General features: G+C 36.7%; 1 protein-coding gene across 4 annotated transcripts in view; it reads right to left on the bottom strand.

Annotated features, from left to right (window-relative positions):
• The window catches only part of ADAM10 (ADAM metallopeptidase domain 10), a 141,035-nt gene that overhangs the window by 55,559 nt on the left and 62,195 nt on the right, over positions 1 to 23,281 (bottom strand). For all 4 annotated transcript variants that reach the window (XM_036440621.1, XM_036440631.2, XM_045582160.1 and 1 more), the window contains exons 4-5: positions 22,257 to 22,415; positions 6,094 to 6,197 (exon numbers count right to left, since the gene is read on the bottom strand). In XM_036440621.1, coding sequence (XP_036296514.1) covers positions 6,094 to 6,197; positions 22,257 to 22,415 — 263 coding nt within the window. The remainder of the gene's footprint in view (positions 1 to 6,093; positions 6,198 to 22,256; positions 22,416 to 23,281) is intronic.

The raw sequence follows: 23,281 nt of genomic DNA, 5'->3' as shown, positions 1-23,281 counted from the left end.
TCTTGAGATGGGCTTATAATGCTATTAATTCCCCTCTTAGAATTGCTATCCTGTGTCCCATAGATTTTTGGTTGTTGTATGTTTTCAGATCATTTTTTATTTCTTCCTTGATTTCACTGTTAACTCTTTCATTGTTTAGTAACATGTTATTTAGCCTCCATGTCTTAGTGTGTTTTTTCAGTTTTTTTTGTGATTATTAAATTCTATTTTCATACCATTATGGTCAGAGAGATGCCTGATATGACTTCAATTTTCTTAAATTTATTGAAATGTGTTTTGTGTCCTAACATGTGACCTATCCTAGAAAATGTTCCATGAGCACTTGAAAAGAATGTATATTCTGCTGCTCTGGGGGAAATGCTCTGAAAATATAAATTAAATTCATCTGACCTAGTGTATAATTTAAGGCCACTATTTCCTTGTTGATTTTTGTATGAAAAATCTATCCAGTCAATGGGGTATTAAAATCCCCTGTGAGTTTATTATTGTCAATCTCTCCCTTTATGTCCATCAAGATTTGCTTTACATATTTAGGTACTTCTATGTTGAGTGCATAAATATTTACAATTGTTATATCCTCTTGTCAGATTGCTCCCTTTATCATTAAGTAGTATCCTTTTTTGTCTCCTACTATAGCCTTTGTTTTAAAGATTATTTTATCAAATATAAGTATTGCTACCCCAGCATTTCCCCATTTCCACTTACATAAATTATCTTTATCCACTCCTTCTAAATAAAATTTTTAAATGAGAAAAAATGTCTTTTATATTTGCATATTTGCAATGTTATGCTCTTCACTTCTTTTCATAGATCTATATTTCTATCTCTATTCCTTTTCTACCTAAACAACTTCCTTTAACAATTCTTAAAGTGTAAATCTCTTACAAATTCTCTCAGCCTGTTTGTGTAAAACAGATCTTTAATTTGTCCTCATTTCTGAAAATTATTTTCACAAAATATAGAATCCTAGTTTGGTAGTTTTTTCCCAGCACACTTTGAAGATGTCAATATGTAATCTTCAATTTGCACTGTGTAATGAGAAGTCAGAAGTTATTCTTACAGTTGTTCCCCTGGATATAAATGTATCTTCTTTTCTCTAGCTACTTTTATTTATGCTTTTCTCATTTTCAGTGATTTCCAATAATTTGATTGCAGTATATCCTACTAATACAGTTTTCCTTGTATTTATCCTACCTGGGTTTCATTGAGATTCTTGGGCCACAAATTTTGGAGACATTAAATATTTATAGACATTTCAAATATTTTTCCTGTACCCATTGTCCCAAGACCCCAATTATTTTCTTTGTGCTTAGATGTGGATAGTTTCTATTTTTATTGTCCTTTATTTGCCCGTGTTGTCTTCTGCAGTAAATAATTTGCTCTTAAGCCTATCCACTCAATTTCAAATAAGAAAATGTACTTTCCAGTTATACAAGTTAGATTTAGTTTTTATTATAATTTCTATTACCTCCTCTTTGTTTTCATATTTTTCTGTTATTCTTTGAATGTATTTATAACCATTATCTTAAGTCCTTCTGTGCTAATGCCTATAATTTCTGGTTCTGTTTTTATCTGATTATAGATCACATTTTTTAATTTTTTTGCATCTAGTAATATTTTGTGAATGCTGACACTGTTAATGTTAGATTATTAAGTATCTACATTCTGTGTACTCTTTTTCATTGCTAATCCTCACCCTAAAATATTTTTTTTTTTTCCCATTGGTTGTTAGAGAAAGTGGAAAGGAGGCAAGGAAGAGGAAAGAGAGAAACGTTGATGTGAAAGACACATCGATCAACCGCCTCCTGCACATGCCCCAACCGGGGCCAGGGATCAAACCCACAACCTAGGTACATGTTCTTGACCAGGAATCAAATCCACAATCCTTCAGTGGTAGGACCAGCATTCTAACTAATGTGCAAAACTGGCCAGGGCTATGTACGCTTTTAACAAGTATTACTGAACTCTGTTCTGACAGACAGCTAATTTACCTGAAAGTCAACTTGATCTTTTTGGAGTTTGGTTTTTCCGCTTAGTTAGGGCAGGTTTCCAGTAGCCTTTAACTCAGGAGTCAAATTAGCCTTCCTCTTAATATGGCTTGGGATCTCTACAAAGTATAATTTCTAATAGTACATTGATTCCACAGTAGTTTTTCTTTCTCTGGTAATTTCCTCATAGAATTTCACCTTATGCATGTATAGCTTAGTATTCAACTAAAACTAAAGGAAACCGTTATGCAGATATCTGGAGTTTTTTCTCCGTGTAGCTATCTCCTGTTAAACTCTGCCTTCTTGTACTTTGACCTGTCTCTTCAACTCGATAAGACTACTGTGCACTTTTCGCTTTCTTGAGATCCCCTTCCTTGTGCTAAACCTGAAGTTTTGCCTCAAGTTATGAAATCGGGAAAATCACAGAGATATTTATTTTTCCTTCTCAACATCGCATCCTGTACTGCCTGCTTCCAATATTTGAAAACAACTGTTTTGATATATTTTGTTTAGTTTTCGTGTTGTTTTCTACAAGAAAGTTATGTGGATACCCATTATTTAATCACAGCTGGAAAGAGAAATCTTTACTTAATATATTTTTTAAATATATTTTATTGATTTTTTACAGAGAGGAAGAGAGAGGGATAGAGAGTTAGAAACATCGATGAGAGAGAATCATTGATCAGCTGCCTCCTGCACGTCCCCCACCGGGGATGTGCCTGCAACCAAGGTACATGCCCTTGACCAGAATCGAACCTGGGACCTTTCAGTCCCCAGGCTGACGCTCTATCCACTGAGCCAAACTGGTTTCAGCTTTACTTAATATTTTTACTAAGAGTTTCAATGTTTTCATTTTAGACATTTAATACTTTAATCTATTTAAAGTTTAGTTTTGTTTTAAATATGGTAAGAGATAAAGATCAACTTCATCTTTTTCTAAAGGTTAAACACTTATTTCTGGTTCCATTTATTCAACCATCTGTACTTTTCCTCACCGATTTGAGATTCTAACTCTACCACATAACAGTTTCATATCTGTATTGCTTTCATTTCTATGTTAAGATCACTCTCTCAATTAATATAATAAATTTTAATCCCTTCTAGGGCAAATCCCTCTTGCCTGCTTATCACCTCTAGATTCGCCCTACTTGTTCTTAGTGCTTACTTTTCTGTATAACATTTTAGACCCATCTAAGTGCTATAAATAACTCTTTTGTAATTTATATCAAAATTATGTTTAACTTATTAATCAACATGGAAAAATTAATATTTTTATGTTATGTTCTTTCCATTAATAAGGTATGTCTCTCCATTTATTTAAAATTAATTTTGCTTGGCCACAGTGGCTCAGTGGTTGAGAAGTTCATGATTCCATTCCTGGTCAGTGCACATGCCCAAGTTGAGGGTTCAATCCCCAGTGGGGGCATGCAGGAAGCAGCAAATCAATTATTCTCTAATCATTGATGCTTCTTTATCTCTTTCCCTTCCTCCCTCGCTCAATAAGAATATATTTAAAGCCGAAACCGGTTTGGATCAGTGGATAGAGCGTAGGCCTGTGGACTGAAAGGTCCCGTGTTCAATTCCGGTCAAGGGCATGTCCCTTGGTTACGGGCACATCCCCAGTAGGGGGTGTGCAAGGGGCAGCTGATCAATGTCTCTCATCGATGTTTCTAACTCTATCTTTCTTCCTCTCTGTAAAAAACTAATAAAATATATTTTTTTTAAAGAATATATTTAAAAATAAAAAAGAATATATTTAAAAATAAATAAATAAAAGTAATCTTAACACACCTTAGTTAGTTTCATAATTTTCCTTAATTAGGTCTTATAATTCTTTGTTACATTTATTCTTTAATACATGATATTCTTGATACTATTAACAATGTCTTCTCTTTTGTTACATTTCTGATAGTCTATTACTGGATATAAAGAAATATAACCTAGCCCTAAGTGGTCTGGCTCAGTAGATAAGAGTATTGGCCTGCAGAATGAAAGATCCCAGGTTCAATTCTGGTCAAAGGCACATGCCCCAGTTGCGGGCTCAATCCCTAGTAGGGGGTGTGCAGGAGGAAGCTGATCAATAATTGTCTCTCTCCCTCTCCCTTCCTCTCTGAAGTCAATAAAAATATATTTAAAAAACAAACAACAAAAAAAGAGAAATGTGACCTATTTTTGTATGTTAACTTTATTATCTAGCCACTGTTAAACTCTGCTATATCTAGCAATCTGTAGTCTTGTCCTCTCCACACTGCTGATATCTTAATACAAATCACTTTTCTACTGAATAACTGCAATAACTTCTAATTAGTCTCCTAGTCTCTAATCTTACACCTCACCCTAGGATTAAAATGATTTACCAGGCTTACTGTCATTCTGGCCTTTAATAACTCTAATACCTCTGAGGTATATAAGCATACCTCAGAGATATTACAAATTTGGGTCCAGACCACCATCAATAAATTAAGTACAGCAATAAAGTGAGTCGTAATCTTTTTGTTGGTGTAGGGTCTTGCCTTCACAACATCTGTAAAGTGCAATAAAACAAGATATGCCTGTATACTGTCTTTCCATCTATTCATGCCCAATCTAACTCTTACTTATTCTTTTAGTTTATGACTACTGTCCTCAATTACTTCTCAGTTTAGATTAGGGGTGTCGAACTCAATCAGAGAAGGGGCCAAAATCTAAAATCCAGCCTAAATCGCGGGCCGAATGGTTTACTGAACAGTCATAAACTGTCATTGTGATGGAAACGCAGCGGAGTGCAGTGATGACAGTGCGGTGCGGGCCACATTGCAAGGCCTGGCGGGACGGATTTGGCCCTCGGGCCTTGTGTTTGACACATGTGGTTTAGATTAACAATTCCTCCTACTTATAGAGCATCATTCTATACTTAGGTAATCCTCTTCTATCCCTTACTCTCAATTGTTTCTGTGTCTCCAAGCAAATTGTAAACTTTTTGAGGATAAGTTTTTGGTCTTAATATCCACATATTCCTAGAACCAGCAGTCTGACAATATGACATATCAACACCATAGTTTTTCAATTAATGCAAGAATAAAATCTCACTTAAAAGTCCCACCTGAAACAGAATCGCTTGTGCATGTTGCCAATCAAGATACACACAAATCTGCATTTATAAGTCAAATAGCTCAAGAAATATTACTCTAGCCTACTACTTTTAGAAAGGATATCTAAACTACATGATAAATGTTTTACCATAAAAATTTTTTCATTTTAAACTTGCTTTGAATTTTTTTTAAGAGAGAGGAAATGGGAGAAAGAGGGGAGGGAGGGATGGAAGGAAGAAGGGAAGGAGGAAAGAAGGAAGAGAGGGAGGGAGGAAGAGAGGGAGAGAAGGAGAAAGGAGGGGGGAGAGGGAGAGAGGGAGAAGCATTGATGTGAAAGAGAAACGTGGACCGGATGCCTTCCGCACACGCCAAGACACAGCACAAACCCAAGCAAATGTCCTGACTGGGAATCAAGTCCACCACCTTTTGTTGTATGGGATGACATTCCAACCAACTGAGCCACACTGGATAGGACTAAACTTATGTTTTAAATAACTATAAACCTATCCCTTATCACAGGAAAAAGGAGATTAAAAAAAGAATAAAAGAACAACTGTTAAATGGCAAAAAATCTTACAATTAAAATATCAACAGCATTGTGATTATTATTAGGGTGGCTAATGATCTCAGTTTGTTTAAAGACACATGACTTTCAATGTTAAACTGGGAAGCCCCAGGCAAACAAGGGGAAGTTGACCAGTCTAATTTTTATACTAATACAAATAGTTACATTTATAGAAAACACAAGTTCAAACTGACTATTTTTTAAATTAAGACTCACTATGTTTCAGACATATAGTGTAATGTTAATGAGACACACAGATTTGTTTTCAAATCTCACCACTATGTCTTTATTATAGGCAAGTTAACTGGCTGCTTTAAGCATTAAAAAAAAAAAAAAAAAAAAAAAAAAAAAAATGTTTCTCCAGTGTTATAAATATTTCAGAAATTGTAGAACAAACATATTTAATGCAGGAACACATGCCCAAGTTCATCTTTATTTCTTAAATGCAAGCTAGTATTAAAATCCTTACCTGTGTTACTACTTCCTCTACACCAGTCATCTGGTACTTCCTCATCCTTTCAAATACTGAATGATCTGCACAGCCCCCCTGTGGACCATATTTATGGGGGTAATCTAAAACACAAAAAAGAAATACTTTTTTGTCACATATTTAGGTACTATGAATTATCTTATAAATGAAAATTTAACCGTCATAATATAGGAATAGAATTATGCTAGGCATTCTAATTTTCAAACCTGATACGTTCCCAAGTTCTCCCTCAAAAAAACATCTAGAACTTTTATCACATAAATAATTTGTTAATTCTATAAACAGTAATAATTGTTTATTCTGAGTTGAACTTTCCCCACCTTCCCCACTTTAGAGATACAGAGCATCTTAATACTGTAATTTACTTTGTTTTTAGTGTGTAACTTTCCCTTCAAAAATATTAAATTCATATGCTGCAAAGCACAAAGCCACCTCAATCTGAACTACAATTAAGCTAATATAATGTTATATTTGGTTTGAATTCCTCCCATGAATACCAAGTGGCCTCAGAAACAAGCTCTATGGCACAGTAAAAGAAGGCAGTTTAAATTTATTCAATGTATACTGCAAGCACATACTTTATAAACCAATAACTATTTTATCACCATTCTTCTCAGTTCATAAGCAATGATTAATTTATCCTTAAATGAGTTGGGTCTATTTCCAGATAGCTGTTCAATTTAGTTTAGTCATTTAAGTTTATTCCACTCTCTCAAAGTTCACATACTTCTCCAGTGTTAGGTCTTCCTCAGATCATGAACATACTTTATAATTCAATCTAGTAGCCATAATTAAGAGAACTTTCAAAATAAAATACCAAGACATAGGTGAAAGGGGAAGCACTAAAAAATCCTTAAGGAGCTTACAGAAGCAATCCACAGAATTATAATTAGAAACACTGCAGGTAGTTAATTAAAAAAAATCTAGAACCTAAAGTGATACTAGTAACCTATTTCATTGAAAACACAAGTTAAATAATACAATACAAATCGAAACTGGCATGTAGAAGCTAGATATTATCAACAACCTATCTACATTAATAAACAGCTCTGATTTTACATTTTAAACTAGTTTTTATCAAGGATCAACACTGCAACAGCTGTATAATTCTAATCAATTAATGTGAAAGAAATTATAGACTTAAAAGTTACTATTTCCAAGCCGATATACTAGTATATAGTTAATGAAGCCAAAGATCATAAATGGGTGCTAACATCACTGAGTGAAAGATGGGAGATTACAGGATATTAATAGATTATTAAATAATTATAAAGGAAAAATGTATACCTTTACCTCAAAGAGATATAATAATTACCATTTCATTTACCAAGTGATCAAATTAAGCCTTACCAATAGGACAACTTGATATTATGTCCCTCCTACTGTGAAGCAGTTAAGAAACATTCAGCTTCACCTGAATGCAATATTCTTGCCAAAATGTGTTAACTGAACCTAATCAGAAATAAACAGACACACCAAGAATGTAAAACATTCTGTAAGTCACTGCCTTAGAAATATGAAAAAGAGCCGAGACCGGTTTGGCTCAATGGATAGAGCGTCAGCTTGGGGACTGAAAGGTCCGGGGTTCGATTCTGGTCAAGGGCATGTACCTTGGTTGAGGGCACATCCCCAGTAGGGGGTGTGCAAGAGGCAGCTGGTCTATGACTCTCTCTCTCATCGATGTTTCTAGCTCTCTATCTCTCTCCCTTCCTCTCTGTACAAAATCAATAAAATATATTTAAAAAATATATATATGAAAAAGAAAAAAATAAAGGCAATGTCATTTAAAGAAACAGAAAAAGTTGCCCTGGCTTGTGTTACTAGTGATTTGAAGGATGATCTCAGTTAGATTTCTGGTCAAGGGCATGTACTTAAGTTGTGGACTTTCTCCCCCACCCCCATTAGGGCATGTGCAGTAGACAACCAGTCAATGTGAGACACACTGATGCTTCTTTCTCTATCCTTCCCTTCCTCCCCTTTCTCCCTCCCCTCTTCTACCCTCTATTTCACTCTGAAAAATCAATGAAAAAAATATCCTCAAGTGAGGATTAACAAATAAAAATAAAAAATAAGTAAAATTTATAAAAACAGAAAAAGCTGAGAACTGGGGGGTGGAGGAGCCTGGAAGTTAAGACACTTAAAAGAGATACAATAAATGCCAAAAAAAAAAAAATATATATATATATATATATATATATATATTATATATATATATATATATATATATATATATATATATATATTTAGAACTGGATAAATTTCATTTTAGTCTGTAGAGTAAATGATATTAATGTTCATTTTTAGAAGATGGAACATTATTATTGTTATTTAGAAAAATGTATGTATTCTTAGGAGACCTGTGCTGCAATATTTAGCAGTGGTGGCTCATTCAGTCTGAAGCCTACTTTCAAATGGTTCCCAAAAAAATATGTTGAGGGAAGTATAACATATTTTAAAAAATGGTAAACTAGAGAGAAGGATGTATGTGTTCTTGTATAATTCTTTAAACTTTTTAAGTTTGAAATATTCAAAGTTATAATAAACTAGAACTAAAAAAACTACAAATCAGTAGAACAAGTTTAAATTATTGTGAAGTGGAAAAATAACACAACTCAAGGGATGAATATGCCTGGCCAGCATGGCTCAGTGGTTGAGCGTCGACCTACTGTGTTTCCCCGAAAATAAGATATCCTCCAAAAATAAGACCTAGCACATGGAAAGATAAGACATCCCCTGAAAATAAGGCCTAGCGCAACTTTGGGAGAAAAAATTAATATAAGACACTGTCTTATTTTCGGGGAAACAGGGTATGAACCAGGAGGTCATAGTTTGATTCCCCATCAGGACATATGCCCAGGTTGTAGGCTCAATCCACAGTGTGAGGTGTGTGGGAGGCAACCAATCAATTATCCTCTCCCATCATTGATCTTTTTGTTTCTCTCTCTCTCTCACGCCCTTCCTCTCTGAAATCAATAAAATAAAATAAAAATACATATATATTTAAAAGGAGAAAAAGCACTCATTTATTACTTTATCATTTCAAAAGCGCATTTTAGCAAATTGAAGATATAATACCATCCCACATACATTTAATAAGAATCTACCACAGCCCTGACCAGTTTGGCTGAATGGACAGTGTCAGACTGCAGACTGAAGGGTCCCAGGTTCAATTCCAGTCAAGGGCAAGTACTTTGGTTGTGGGTACATCCCTAGTAGGGGATGTACAGGAGGCAGCTGATCGATGTTTCTCCCTCATTTGATGTTTCTAACTCTCTATTCCTCTCCCTTCCTCTCTAAAGAAAGAATATACCACAAAGACTGGAAAGTCTTACAATATAATAAGCCAAGTTTTTCAATTCTCACTATTTAGTTAATTTGGGGTATTATCACCACTCTACTTCTTCTCCTACTATAATTTTAACCTGAAAATATCCCAATGAGTCTTTCCCAGACTGTTAATAGAACCTAGTTTGCCTGGCCCACCAGTTAAAGTTCCTCTATGTCAAGAACACAATACAGAGGAGAAACCAATATGGCGGCATAGGTAAACAGCTAAACTGCTGCCTCACACAGCAATTTCAAAACTACAACTAAAAGACAAAATGGAAGAAAAGAAAAAAAAGAATATGGTACACATTTATTGTTAAATGAAAATAAAGGAAACTTATTACCTGAAATAAATAAATAAATAAATAAATAAATAAATAAATAAATAAATGACAAAATGGACATCATCCAGAACCACAGGAAGGCTGACTGTGTGGAAATTCTTCAACTAGAAGGAAAGAGAAAAGCACACTGAGACTCAGAAGAGCTGCAGAAGGCAGAGGTACTGAGGCACACGCGTGGAGAACTGGCAACTAAATACGTGGCTGGCTTTCTCAGCCAGGAGGGAGACAAAAGCTCCCAATGGCTCTGATCTCCAGTTCTGGGCGAGATTCTGAGGACCCAGACTCATTCTGGGAGAAACTGAATTGTCTGGCAGCAGGCAAAACTCGAGGGCAGCTTTCTCTCTGAGGTGCTTGCAGCAATTACCGTGAGACACTGAGACTCAGGGGCCTCTTAGGGCAGGGCTGACGGGAAGCCTTGCTGTCTGCTCCGCCCTAAGACTCCGCCCCATTCAAGCTGAGCACAGAGGCTTTTGCAAGTCTTGTCTCATAAGGGTGTCTCCAGCACAAAAGTTCTCCCAGCGCAGACACAGCTGATCCTCACAGCCAGTTGGCCTGGAGGCCAATTCCTCCCAGTGATACCAACAACATTCAAGGCTTAACTACAACAAGACTGTGCACACAGTCCACAAAGGGGTGCACCAAGAGTGTCCACCTCAGGTAAGTGGGGAGATTGAGCCACCCGGCCCTATAGGACACCTAGCACACAAAGTCACTCATCAACTCTGGGAACAGCCAAAATGCAGAGACAAAGAAGTCACAAATGAAAGAAATGGAGAAAAGCAAATTACTGGATATAGAATTCAAAACCATGTTTATAAGGTTTTTCAAGAGTTTTCTAGAAAAGTCTGATAAATTTAGTGAGACCCTCGAGGATATGAAAAAGGACCAACTAGAAATTAAGCATACACTGACTGAAATAATGAACAATATAGATCCAACAGCAGACTAGAGGATCACAAGAATCAAGTCAAAGATTTGAAATAGGAAGAAGCAAAAAACACCCAACCAGAAAAGCAAAAAGAAAAAAGAATCCAAAAATATGAAGATAGTGTAAGGAGCCTCTGGGACAACTTCAAGCGTACCAACATCAGAATTATGCGGGTGCCAGAAGAAGAGAGAGAACAAGATACTGAAAACCTATTTGAAAAAATAATGACTGAAAACTTCCCCTACCTGGTGAAAGAAATATACTTCAAGTCCAAGAAGTGCACAAAACCCCAAACAAAACAAAAAAATCCAAAATGGACCACACCAAAACACATCATAATTAAAATGCCAAGGGCAAAAGACAAAGAGAGAATATTAAAAGCAGCATGTTTTTCTCTTGCTGCTTTTAATATTCTCTTTGTCAATTACCTACAAGGGAGCACCCATAGAACTGTCAGCTGGTTTCTAAACAGAAACTATACAGGCCAGAAGGGAGTGACAAAAAATACACAAAGTGATAAATAGCAAGAATCTACAACCAAGATTATTCTACCCAGAAAAGCTATCATTCAGAATGGAAGGTCAGATAAAGAGCTTTACAGATAAGAAAAAGCTAAAGGAGTTAATCAACACCAAATCTCTATTATATGAAATGCTGAAAGTATTCTTTAAAAAGAGGAAGAAGGAAAAGGTAAAGATAAAAACTATGAACAACAAATACATATCTATCAACAAGTGAATCTAAAAATCTAGTGAAGCCAAAACCGATTTGGTTCAGTGGATAGAACATCAGCCTGCAGACTGAAGGGTTCCAGGTTCAGTTCCGGTCAAGGGCATGTACCTTGGTTGGGAGCACATCCCCAGTAGGGGATGTGCAAGAGGCAGCTGATCGATGTTTCTCTCTCATCAATGTTTCTAACTCTCCATCCCTCTCTCTTCCTCTCAGTAAAAAAAAATAAAATATTTTTTTAAATTAAAAAAATAAAAATGAAGTGAATAAAAAATCTGATGAACAGAATAAACTGGTGAATATAGTAGAATCAAGGGCATAGAAAAGGAGTGAACTGAAAATTCTCAGGGTGAAGGGGCTGTGGGGGTGCGAGAAGAGACTAGACAAAAATCGTACACCTATGGATGGGGGTTGGGGGGGAGTGAGGGCAGAGGGTGGTGGGAACCGGGTGGAGGGGAGTTGGGGGGGGGGGGGGGGAGGAAAGGAACAATTGTAATAATCTGAACAATAAAGATTTTTTTAAAATACAATACAAAAGCAAATTCATAGACAAGTGTATATATGCACTTAAGTTCTTTATTCAGTTAACAGATGTTATATGTCTTGGAATTTTCCTAATTGTTTTAATCTATAATAATAAAAGTATAATATGCTAATTAGACCTGACAACCAAATGACCTTCCAGATGTCATTTCAGACGAAGCCAGGGCAGCTGAAGCAGAGGCAGTTAGTGGTGATCAGGCAGGCAGGCGAGCGCACATGTGTCAAACACAAGGCCCGCGGGCCAAATCCGTCCCGCCAGGCCTTGCAATGTAGCCCGCACCGCGCTGTCATCACTGCACTCCGCTGCGTTTCCATCACAATGACAGTTTATGACTGTTCAGTAAACCATTCGGCCCACGATTTCGGCTGGATTTTAGATTTTGGCCCCTTCTCTGATTGAGTTTGACACCCCTAAGTTAGGGGAAATCAGACAGGCAGGCAGAGGCAGTTAGGGGTGATCAGGCAGACAGGTGAGTGATTAGGGGCAATCAGGCAGGCAGACAAGCAATTAGGGGCAATCAGGAAGGTGAGCAGTTAGGAGCCAGCAATCCTGGATTGCAAAAGGGATATCCAACTGCCCAAACAGGCTTAAACCAGCAGTCAGATATCCCCCAAGGTGTTCTGGATAGCAAGAGGATGCAGGCCGGGCTGAAGGACCCCTACACACACACACACACACACACACACACACACACACACACACGAAATTCATGCACCGGGCCACTAGTTATCATATAAAATGAGTTCATAGTCTGATATTATTTTGTGCTATTTACCCAACATTGGGATAGTTCAGTATCCAGCAACTAAAAATGTGGCCACATTCTCTGGTTAACTTTTCCCTTAAATCATGAATAAGAACATAATTTATCTTTTTCTTATAAGATAAGGTGAATGAGGAGGAATCCTTCTGCTGATTCTGGCAGTAATTAAGCAGATAAGTAAAACATGCTCTAAGAGTACTGATATACAAAATATTTGGCCACAGAAAATGACTAAGTAATACATTTTCAAAATCTTATTTTAATTTCTGTTCCAATGTGATAAGCAAGTAACTTATTTATCCTTTATGGATCAATTTGTGGTGCCTTATTTAGATTGTTTATTTAGATAATAGTTAATCTATTTTATCATTTATCTTATACTAATTAAAGTTCAAAGAAATAAACATGTATTTAACATTTGATGAAATTCTTAAAAGTTGAATTAGACATCTCCCAACGTATTTAAAAAAAAGGCCTATTTAAACTACAATTCTAACTTATCATGAAGTTTCATAAAGTTATCTTAATAACCTCCATAACCAAATTGCTGTCTTTCACACATAAACATGAGCACAGATACAAGAGCATGGCATCATGGCCTCACTCCCAAATAAAAAAGACTATTTAACTTAGCCTTTCAAAAGAAAAACCTTGTGGTTACATCATTACAGCCTGTTTTCAGATGACTTCCCCTAAATGTCTATCATATCTGGTCTCCCCATTCCACATGCTTCACCACTACCAAAAAAAAAAAAAGTATATGGGGTTGGAGAATAACCCGTTTACAAAATATACAATCTTCCCCAAAACCCCTCCTAATAGTATATCAATCATGTAACCACTTTTAAAAATATGTTTTAAAAGAGATTTTATTTGAAGAAACATTTTTATTATTGGCAAGGTTTGGCAGTCATTGACCAAACAGATTCTCACTATCTTAAACAAATCCAAATTAAGTTTCCTAGTCTCCCATCCAAGCTAGGTGTATGTAGCCTAGTTTTTAGTTTAAGAAATGTGAGTAGCCCTAACCAGTTTGGCTCAGTGGATAGAGCATCAGACTGCAGACTGATGGGTCCCAGGTTCGATTCCTGTCAAGGGCATGTACCTTGGTTGCAGGCACATCCCCAGTAGGGAGTGTGCAGGAGGCAGCTGATCGATATTTCTCTCTCATCAGTGTTTCTAACTCTCTATCCCCCTCCCTTCTTCTCTGTAAAAAAAAATCAATAAAATATATATATATATATATATATATTTTTTTTTTTTAAATAAAGAAATATGAACAGTAGAGAAGTGCACCAGCCAGGGTCCTATATGCTCTTTTTTCTTCTGAATGGCGGTAGGAGACAACTGGTAACAGCATGGTAACAGTACAATAAAGCATAAAATAAAGTACCCTGAGAAGAAAAGCTGCCTGTTAAGGAATACTCACATTAAACTGTTACATAGTGAGAAATGAGCTTTAGAGCACTTAGTCACTGAATTGGGGGCTGTTTGGTACTGTAGTTAGTATTACCTTAATACATAGTGAAAACTTTTGTCAGGAACAGAACTTATTTTATATCTGCTCTTCACTAGTGACTGGCAAATTTATCACAGACAATAACAAAATAATCTTGCTCTAGCATGTCAGAAGTTGTTTTTTTGTTGTTGTTTTTTAGCAGTGTTGGTATTTGTTATGGTTTTTCTAAATGTTTTCATTTACACTAGTTTTCATTCATCCTAAAAAATACAACTTTTGCTAAAAAATCAATCATACACTTAAGTTGAAGACTGATTGGCAGGCAACTAATCACTGTTTCTCTCACAACTATGTTTCTCTCTCTGTTTCTCTCAAAATCAATAAACATATCCTTGGGAGATAAATAAATAAATAGTCTGAGTAATTCGCATGCCCCCACAAATCCTTATTTCCCTCTATTTTCTTATTTTTAGCTCCTAAGTCATTGTCACTCTTTCTGACACTACCCATAATTCTTAGAGATTATAAGTCATGTTGATGATCCTTCCAATATACTCAGACCACTTTTTCTCTGACATTCTTCTCCTACTTCAACTTTTCACTTATATGGTCATACTTTTGAACCTGTCATTACTGATAATTGAAACCCCTTCATCATCTCAACTGCTAAATCATACTTTCTTCCTACAACTTATCTTTTCAGAACATTCCCTCTAGACTCCAACAATCCTTCAACACCACTAAGACCCATCAATCTACCAATATTAGCACCTTGTTCAATTGTCCATCACTGAATAATCTTTCTTTTCCTTATTCACCCTAAATCCCATAGTAAATCATTACTATAATTACTCCATTGCATTTGCTTTAATTTCCCTTGACACTCATATCCCAATCCTCAACCAAATCCTGTTTAAATTCAACTCTCAATACCTATATTGCTCCAGCTGAATAAAGCTGAAGAAAAACTGGTAATATGACTACCCTCACTCAAAAATCATAATCTATAACCTAAGCCAGTTCATTCATGCTACCTGACAATGATTTCTATTTTCAGAGTCCATTCTCAATCCTACATACCTAGTTAACCACTAGCAGTCCTCACTTTGCTACATTACTAACGGCAATAAAATTAACCATATAAGCTGAAACTATGCAAAGTGATAATAATGAATGGGAAAAATTAAAATTGTCCCATGACTCTTAAAATTTTTTTATCAAAATACTAAAATTATCTCACACTGTTTAAATATATAGGAAAATAAAAAATACTAAAACTATATTGTACACTCTAATTTAAAACAGTAGAAGCCCAGGATTAGAAGCTCAGTTGGTTAGAGTGTCGTCCACATATGCCAAGGTTGAAGGTTCAATCCCTGATCAAGGCATATACCACAGTCAACCAATGACTGCATGAATAAGTGAAATAACAGAATGGAATTTCTCATTCTCTCTAAAAAAAAAAAAAAGAAAGAAAGAAAGAAAGAAAAGAAAAAATGTTAATTAGAAAAGAATTAGAATATTCAAAAAGAAAAATTAGAGTGTTTTATTCTTTGTAAATTGTATTTTACATATTGTAAATTAAAGATATATTACTTTTGAAAGCTTGATATTTAGGATAAAAAATTTTCAAAGCAACAAAGCAGTATTTATATATGCATCAAATTCTGTCAGCACAAAACTCTCCCAATAGAAAAAAAAAAATAAGGCCATGTATAAAACTTTTCCTATATACAGTACTTTAAAACCTTTTCTAAAACAGCCTATTTTCTCTGATCATCATGTTAAATGGCATTTTCCCTTTAAAATTACTGACAATATAATCCCATTTCTAGAAAAGTCTTTGTTCAACTAATGAATAAACCCACATTGAGCTGCTAAATCACAGGATGCACTGTAGCTCCCCTGCAAAGGCCAAACAGCATATTCTTTCACAAAGAGTGAGTCATTGGTGTAGAATACTAGGCCTATTCAAAACAAAGATCAGCTTTAAATCTACTGTCTTCCAGTTCCTTTGCATGCTAGCTTCTTGCTTTTGTCTTGTTGTAGGAGGTGCAAATATAAATAATACCTATATTGTTATATGGCCTCAAGCAGGAAATAGCTCTAGTTAACTCTCAACTCCAAGAAGGGGGAACATTTACAGTTCAGATTTTCTCCCCAACAGAACCATGCATAAAACACCCATATCTCTCTCCATACTGACTAGAGTAGACTTTGCATCTTCACTACTTCCAGAAAGGCAACCCTCCCGCTATTTGACTGGCAGGTTAGGAATTTGACTGCAAAGCCCGAGGCCTTGCTTATGAGATGACTCTCTAACAGTCAAAACTTGGTATAATCATTCAAATAACATCCAATGAATCACCAAAGCCGATCAAATAACCCAAGTTTTACTATACTAATCTATATATAAAAGCCCAACAACTGGAAAGGCAGAACAACCAGAACAACCGGTCAAGATGATGCGCACTGTGGCAGCCAGCCAACCAGCCACACATCAGGGACCAATCAGCCCCCTACAACCTCCCAAGGCCCTTCCTCCGAGGCCCGCCTTACCCCTGCTAAAACCCCACCCCCACCTTGATCGGGGCTGGCTGGCCTGATCCCACCCCTATATGATTCATGCACCAGACCTCTAGTTCATCAATAAAAAGAAATAAACTAAGTAACATAAATAAATCTATAAATAAAACTATTTAACATAAATCTCAAAACAATTATGCTTAGAAGCCTGATTTTAAAGAGTATATAGTGTATCCTGGCCAGTGTGGCTCAATTGGTTGAGCACCATCCCATGCACCAAGAGGTAGCCAGTTTGATTCCTGGACAGGGCACATGCCTGGGTTTCACGACCAAGAGATCAGCTGTTCTGCCCACTAACCAGTCCCCAGTCCCACTCCACCACCACCCACCTGCTTCCCCATGGTTCCCCATTCACCTGTGGGCAGGAATGGGGGCGGAGGAAGTGGGGTAGGGGAGGGACCGAGAAATGGTCAATGCACCTCATGGCAACTAGTCGAGAGGTCATTCCAGTCATTGCGCTTATGGTCCCTGGCCTTTTATTATATAGGATCACTGACTATACTCCTAATGCTATATTTTACATCCCCCTGACTATTCTGTAACTCCCAATTCCTTCTTTTTTTTCTTTTTTTTTCTTTTTTTTTTTTAATCAATCTTTATTGTTCATATTATTACAAAGGTTCCTCATTTCTTCCCCCCTCCACCAGGTTCCCACCCCACCCTCCGCCCCCCTCCCCATCCCCCATTGTCCTCATCCATAGGCGCACAGTTTATGTTCAGTCTCTTCCTCCCTCCCTTTCCCCGATAGTAAATCCCTTTTCAGATAGTAAATCAGTTACTTAGCATTTTCTCATATCAATAATACCTCCACATGCCCAATGATACACTTCACACAACAGACATTTCCAAATAGGTCAACCAGCCTCATCCAGGCCCCACCCAAGGCACTCACAGATCAACACCCCAGCCCTATACTAACTCAACACATCCAGATCTAAGCCTTCATCACTTGATTCAGCAGACCCTCAAGTTCCCACAAAAGTTTCCAGCCATGTCTGAGAGGCAGCCGTGGGGCAGGGGCAGGCGAGGAGCGAGCTGTTCTGGGCCTGGCTGCTTCAGGCCTGGCCTCTGTTGCTCTGGTTTGTTCCACAACCAGCTGCTCAGGGTCTGGTCACTGCCGCTTCCGACCTAGTTGCTCTGGACTTGGCTGCTGCTGCTTCGGGCCTGGCTGCACCCGACCCGGCTGCTCCGGGCCTGGCCGCTCCCAGCCTGGCAGCTGCTGCTCCAGGCCTGGCCGCACAAGACCCGGCTGCTCCGGGCCTGGCCGCTCCCAGCCTGGCAGCCGCTGCTCCGGGCCTGGCCGTACCAGACCTGGCTGCCAATTCCTTCATAATCTCTTATCCTTTTTCACCACCACTCCAACACCCCTCCTATCTGGCAACCATCAAAATGTTCTCTGTATATATATGAATCTTTCTGTTCTGCTTGTTCATTTATTTTGTTTTTCAGAATCAATTGTTGACTTTATGGTCTAGAAAAGGGGGACGCAAACTAGTATGCTGGACAAGTGAATCCTTTTGTTTGGTGTGCAAATTAAGGATAGCTTTTATATTTTTAAATGGTTAAAAAAATAAATCATTTGTGTCATGAAATTATATGATATTCAAATTTAAGTATTAAGGTTTTATTGGAACACTTATTCATAAACATATTGTCTATGGCTGTTTTCACATTACAATGACAAAAATGAGTTGCAACTGAGCTCATAAGGTCCAGAAAACCAAAAATTCTTACTATTTGGCCCTTTACAGCAAAAGTTTGCCAGACCTTGGTCTAGAATTTAGAATACAGTGGTGCCTCACACAACGAACTTAATTCGTTCCAGGAGCAAGTTTGTTATGCGAAAAGTTCGTTATGTGAAATGTGTTTTCCCATAACAATACATGTTAAAAAAAATAATTCGTTCTGTAGCATAAAATATGCTAAGATGACATAAAAAAAGATAAATTTTTTGTTATTATTTTTATTTAGATACATCTAAAAACATAATTTTTTTTTTTTTATAAAAAACACACATTTTTTTAATTTTAAGACAGACTAAGTAGAGTCTACCGAATCTTGAACATCTTCATCCATTTTCTGCTTTTTGGCCGATGGTTTCATGAAAAACCTGTCCAAAGTCGTTTGTTTTTCTCTTTTCTCCACATCTGCCGGAAATAACGGACAAGAGTATCGGAGTAAAGATCGTTGATCCTATTTGCTTCAGCTGAATCCGGATAGTGGGCATTGGTAAACTCCTGAACTGCTTTCCATTTGACCAGGATGTTCTTGATGTCAGCAGTTGGGATTGGTTGATTGTTTGATTGTTGCTCCTCGTTATCAGATGACGCTTCCCTTTGAGCATTGTCCTGTTGCTGGACCAGAAGTGCTTGGAGCTCTTCAGTTGTCAGCTCTTCTTCGTGTTCCTCAATAAGCTCCTCTACATCCTCTTCCTCTACCTCTAATTCCAACCTTTGGGCCACTGTGATGATGTCCTTCACCACTTCTGTGTCATCAACTACTGCTTCTTCCTGGGTCCACGAAGGCACAAACATCTTCCAAGCAGAAATGAGAGTCCTTTGTGACACTTCTTCCCAGGCCTTCTGTATAAGTCGTACTGTATTGCCATAAGGACATCAAATTTCTCCTTCCAAAACTTTCGGACAGTCATATTGTCTCCACCAAACTCGCATTCTTCAAACACCTTATTAAAGAGGGCTCTAGTGTAGAGTTTTTTAAAGTTCGCAATAACTTGCTGATCCATTGGCTGAAGAATGGATGTGGTGTTTGGTGGCAAATACTGCACCTTGATAAAAGGATAGTTTTCCTGCAATATTTCCTCTAGGTCTTTTGGGTGAGAAGGGGCATTGTCAAGTATCAGAAGGGCTTTGAGCGGCAGTTCTTTTTCCAGCAAGAATTTCTTCACGGCAGGAGCAAAGGTTTCCAGAATCCATTCATTGAAGATAACTTGGGTCACCCAGGCTTTTTGATTGGACTTCCAATGGACGGGCAGTATGGACTTAATAACGTTATTTTTCTTGAAAATTCTTGGATTTTCAGAGTGATAAACCAATAGAGGTTTGATCTTGAGGTCTCCGCTGGCATTAGACGAAAACATAAGGGTAAGTCTGTCCTTCATGGCTTTGTGTCCTGGCAATTTCTTCTCCTCTTTTGTAATGAAGGTTCTGCTCGGCATTCTTTTCCAGAAAAGACCCGTTTCATCGGCATTGAACACTTGTTGTGGGCAGTATCCTTCATCTTTAATACATTTTTGAAAGTTAATAGAGAACTTTTCTGCTTCTTTCTTGTCAGCACTGCCAGCCTCACCATGCATAGTAACGCTGTGGATTCCACACCTTTTCTTAAATCTAAAAAACCACCCCCTGCTGGCTTTGAATTCTTCTTCATTATCTTGATTGCTGCTACTTCCAGGGACGTTTTTCTTTAGATCGTCATAAATTCTCTTGGCTTTGTGACAGATAATATCTTGGGTTGTTACGTCACCTTTCACCTGCCTGTCCTTAATCCAAATCGCTAATAGCCTCTCCATTTCCTCGTGGATTGAAGACCTATGTTTTTCATGAAATAGTTTTGATACTCCTTTGGCTACTTTGGCTGATTTGACTGCATCCTTATTTGTCAAAATGGTGAAAATGGTGGTCTTGCTGAGGCCAAACTCTTTGACGAGGTCACACTGTTTTACCCCACATTCACTCCTTCTAATTATTTCCTGTTTCATTTCAACAGAAATCACCTTCCTGCTTTTTTTAGAAGCCATGATATAAAAAAAATATTGAGTTTAACTTAAAAGGACGACTGCCGTGATACGTGCGTGATTTAATTCGTAATGAAGAACGATTGCCGCGATACGTGCTTAAGTTAAGCGCAGTGACTAACGACTGCCTGCAGTGCCTGCGCGGAAGGATGCAATACATCGGCAGCGATCGTGGAAGCTCGGGCGAAGCAGTCGTGGAAGCTCGGGCAAAGCGGTCGTGGAAGCTCGGGCGACTTCGTTGTGTGAAACGAAGTTCGTTGTATGAATCATGAAATGAAGTTCGTTGTGTGCAGTGTTCGCTGTGCGAGGCGTTCTTTATGCGAGGCACCACTGTATAGCAACTATTTAGAAACTAAAAGGTTAACAGATAGACTCTTTTATATATATATACTAAGTTCATAGAAGTAGAAGGAAAGATCATTAATGAGAGATTCATTAATCAGCTGCCTTCTGCACACTCCCTACAAGGGATCAAGTCCCCAACCAGGTCATGTGCCCTGACCAGGAGTCAAACCTGTGACCTCCTGGTTTATAGGTCAATGCTCAACAACTGAGCAACACCACCAAGCCAAATAGTTTTCTTAAACCTTCTGTAGAAATAGAGGATCAGAAAAAAAAAGCAAGAATAGCTGATGGAACAAAAAGTCAAAATTGTTAAGGCTTTCCAGTACATTACTAGGGATAAGAATATTATTATTGACAATACATTCCTGGCTATAAAAAGGAAAAGGAAAATTTTAAAAACAGGCAAAAATTGAGAGACTAGTCTAATTACAGTCAAAAATAAAATGATTACTCAAGAGGCATATAATCAGAGGAATGAATTTCTGTGGTATTTCATTAAAGTGTTCTGATGATTAGATGGCTATGGTTTCATAACAGTGGTAGAAATTAAAAGATGAAGTTTAAATACATTTTCTACTCTTAAAACACAGAAAAAGAACTTTCCCAACAAATCACCATCATATAAATGACCATAGCAGAGAACAAAATTCATAATGATAAATCTTGAATCTTACCAACTGAAGTCATTATTTCAAGATTCCAAAAAGAAAAACTCGCCAAAACCGGTTTGGCTCAGTGGTAGAGCATCAGTCTGCGGACTGAAAGGTCCCAGATTCAATTCCGGTCAAGGGCATGTACATTGGTTGCAGGCACATCCCCGGTAGGAGGTGTGCAAGAGGCAGCTGGTCGATGATGTTTCTCTCTCATCGACATTTCTAACTTTCTATCCCTCTCCCTTCCTCTCTGTAAAAAATCAATAAAATATATTTTAAAAAAAGAAGAAAAAAAACTCAAAGGACTTAGAAAATTTTAAATACATAAAATATTTCTTAATCACTACAAATATCCACTGAAATTTACGTAAGATAATGATGCTTGAATAGGATATAGCCACAAAAGCATTATAACATTAAATGACTCGCTGATATTAGAATATAGGATTTCCAATTCAATCACAATTGGTAAACTTACAATTCAAATAGAAGTGATTGTATCATATCAACAAAGTAGGACTGGCATGGATTGGTAAGGAAACTGCATCACGGTACTATAGATCTGTTATTCATTAAATTGAAACTTTGGTTGTGAACTATTTTCTAATCTGATTAATAAGCTAAGAAAAAACAACAAGCTTCAATTGTCACCACATAACTTTATTTATGTCTTTTTGCAAAAGGCTACTTGATAAAAGTTAAGTACTTACTAATATCATCTTCATGATAAATGACAGAGTGAAAAGGTAGAGTTCGGTCTTTAATATATCTCTCTGCTGGCTCAACATAAAATGTGCCACCATGAGTCTGGATGAATCCTTCAAATCTTCCATCAATAACAGACCCATGGCTAAAACTTCCTTCTTCACCTATTAATGAAAGCAACAAACTCTTGAAAATTTAATTTGCCTAGAATGTTAAATTCATTTTTCTTTAAAAAGCTATTCTTATATATATATTTTTAAACCTAATATAAATTCACTGGGAAAATTAATTTTAACATAAAATATATCAAGCTGAGTCTGAGATGTAAATAGCAACTAGTATTTATTAAAATGTACATGATTATTAGTAACAACAATGAAATAAATCACATTCCTAGCACCTAGCACAGTAGTAGTAGTTAATCAATGAGTAATTGCTAAGTTAACTTAAATAAATCCACAGACAAAATAAACACTTTCAAAATAAAGATATTAAAGTTTCTTATGAAATTTGGCTCTAATTACTATAAGAAAAAAGCTCTTTTCCAATCTGATATATTCTGTATGAGCCATGTGGCTTCCTTACCACCTTTAGCTTTTATAAATATATTTCTTAAATAAGATAGTGTCAAATACTTCAAAAGCAAACTGAACAGAAGTATACCGATAATTTCTTTTATGATACCGGACAAAGATTTATAATTTTGTCCATCGATTATACTTCCCTAGTGAAAGAACAAAACAGGAAAGAAAAAAAAGTACTTTTGGTTCATAATATAGTCACAAAGAAAAGAAGAGCACTAACCATCAAATATTTGAAGAAATGGAAGATAGAAAGAGAGGGCTTTAAAAGTTGAATTTACTTAAAATTTTCTCATTAAAACAAAAATCAGGCTTTCTACAATTTCTAAGTTATAAATTAAAATTAACTAGTTAACCTCTAAAATAATCATGAACTGTAGGTAAGAGCCCAAGACATTGGTATTTTAAATGTCATCGTTTTTATCTACAGGCTGTCATACTTTTCTTGA

Source organism: Pipistrellus kuhlii, unplaced genomic scaffold (assembly GCF_014108245.1).
Source record: "Pipistrellus kuhlii isolate mPipKuh1 unplaced genomic scaffold, mPipKuh1.p scaffold_m20_p_1, whole genome shotgun sequence".
Lineage (NCBI taxonomy): Eukaryota > Metazoa > Chordata > Mammalia > Chiroptera > Vespertilionidae > Pipistrellus > Pipistrellus kuhlii.
Note: the sequence above shows the minus strand (reverse complement) of the source record. Positions and strands in the feature narration are given on the sequence as shown.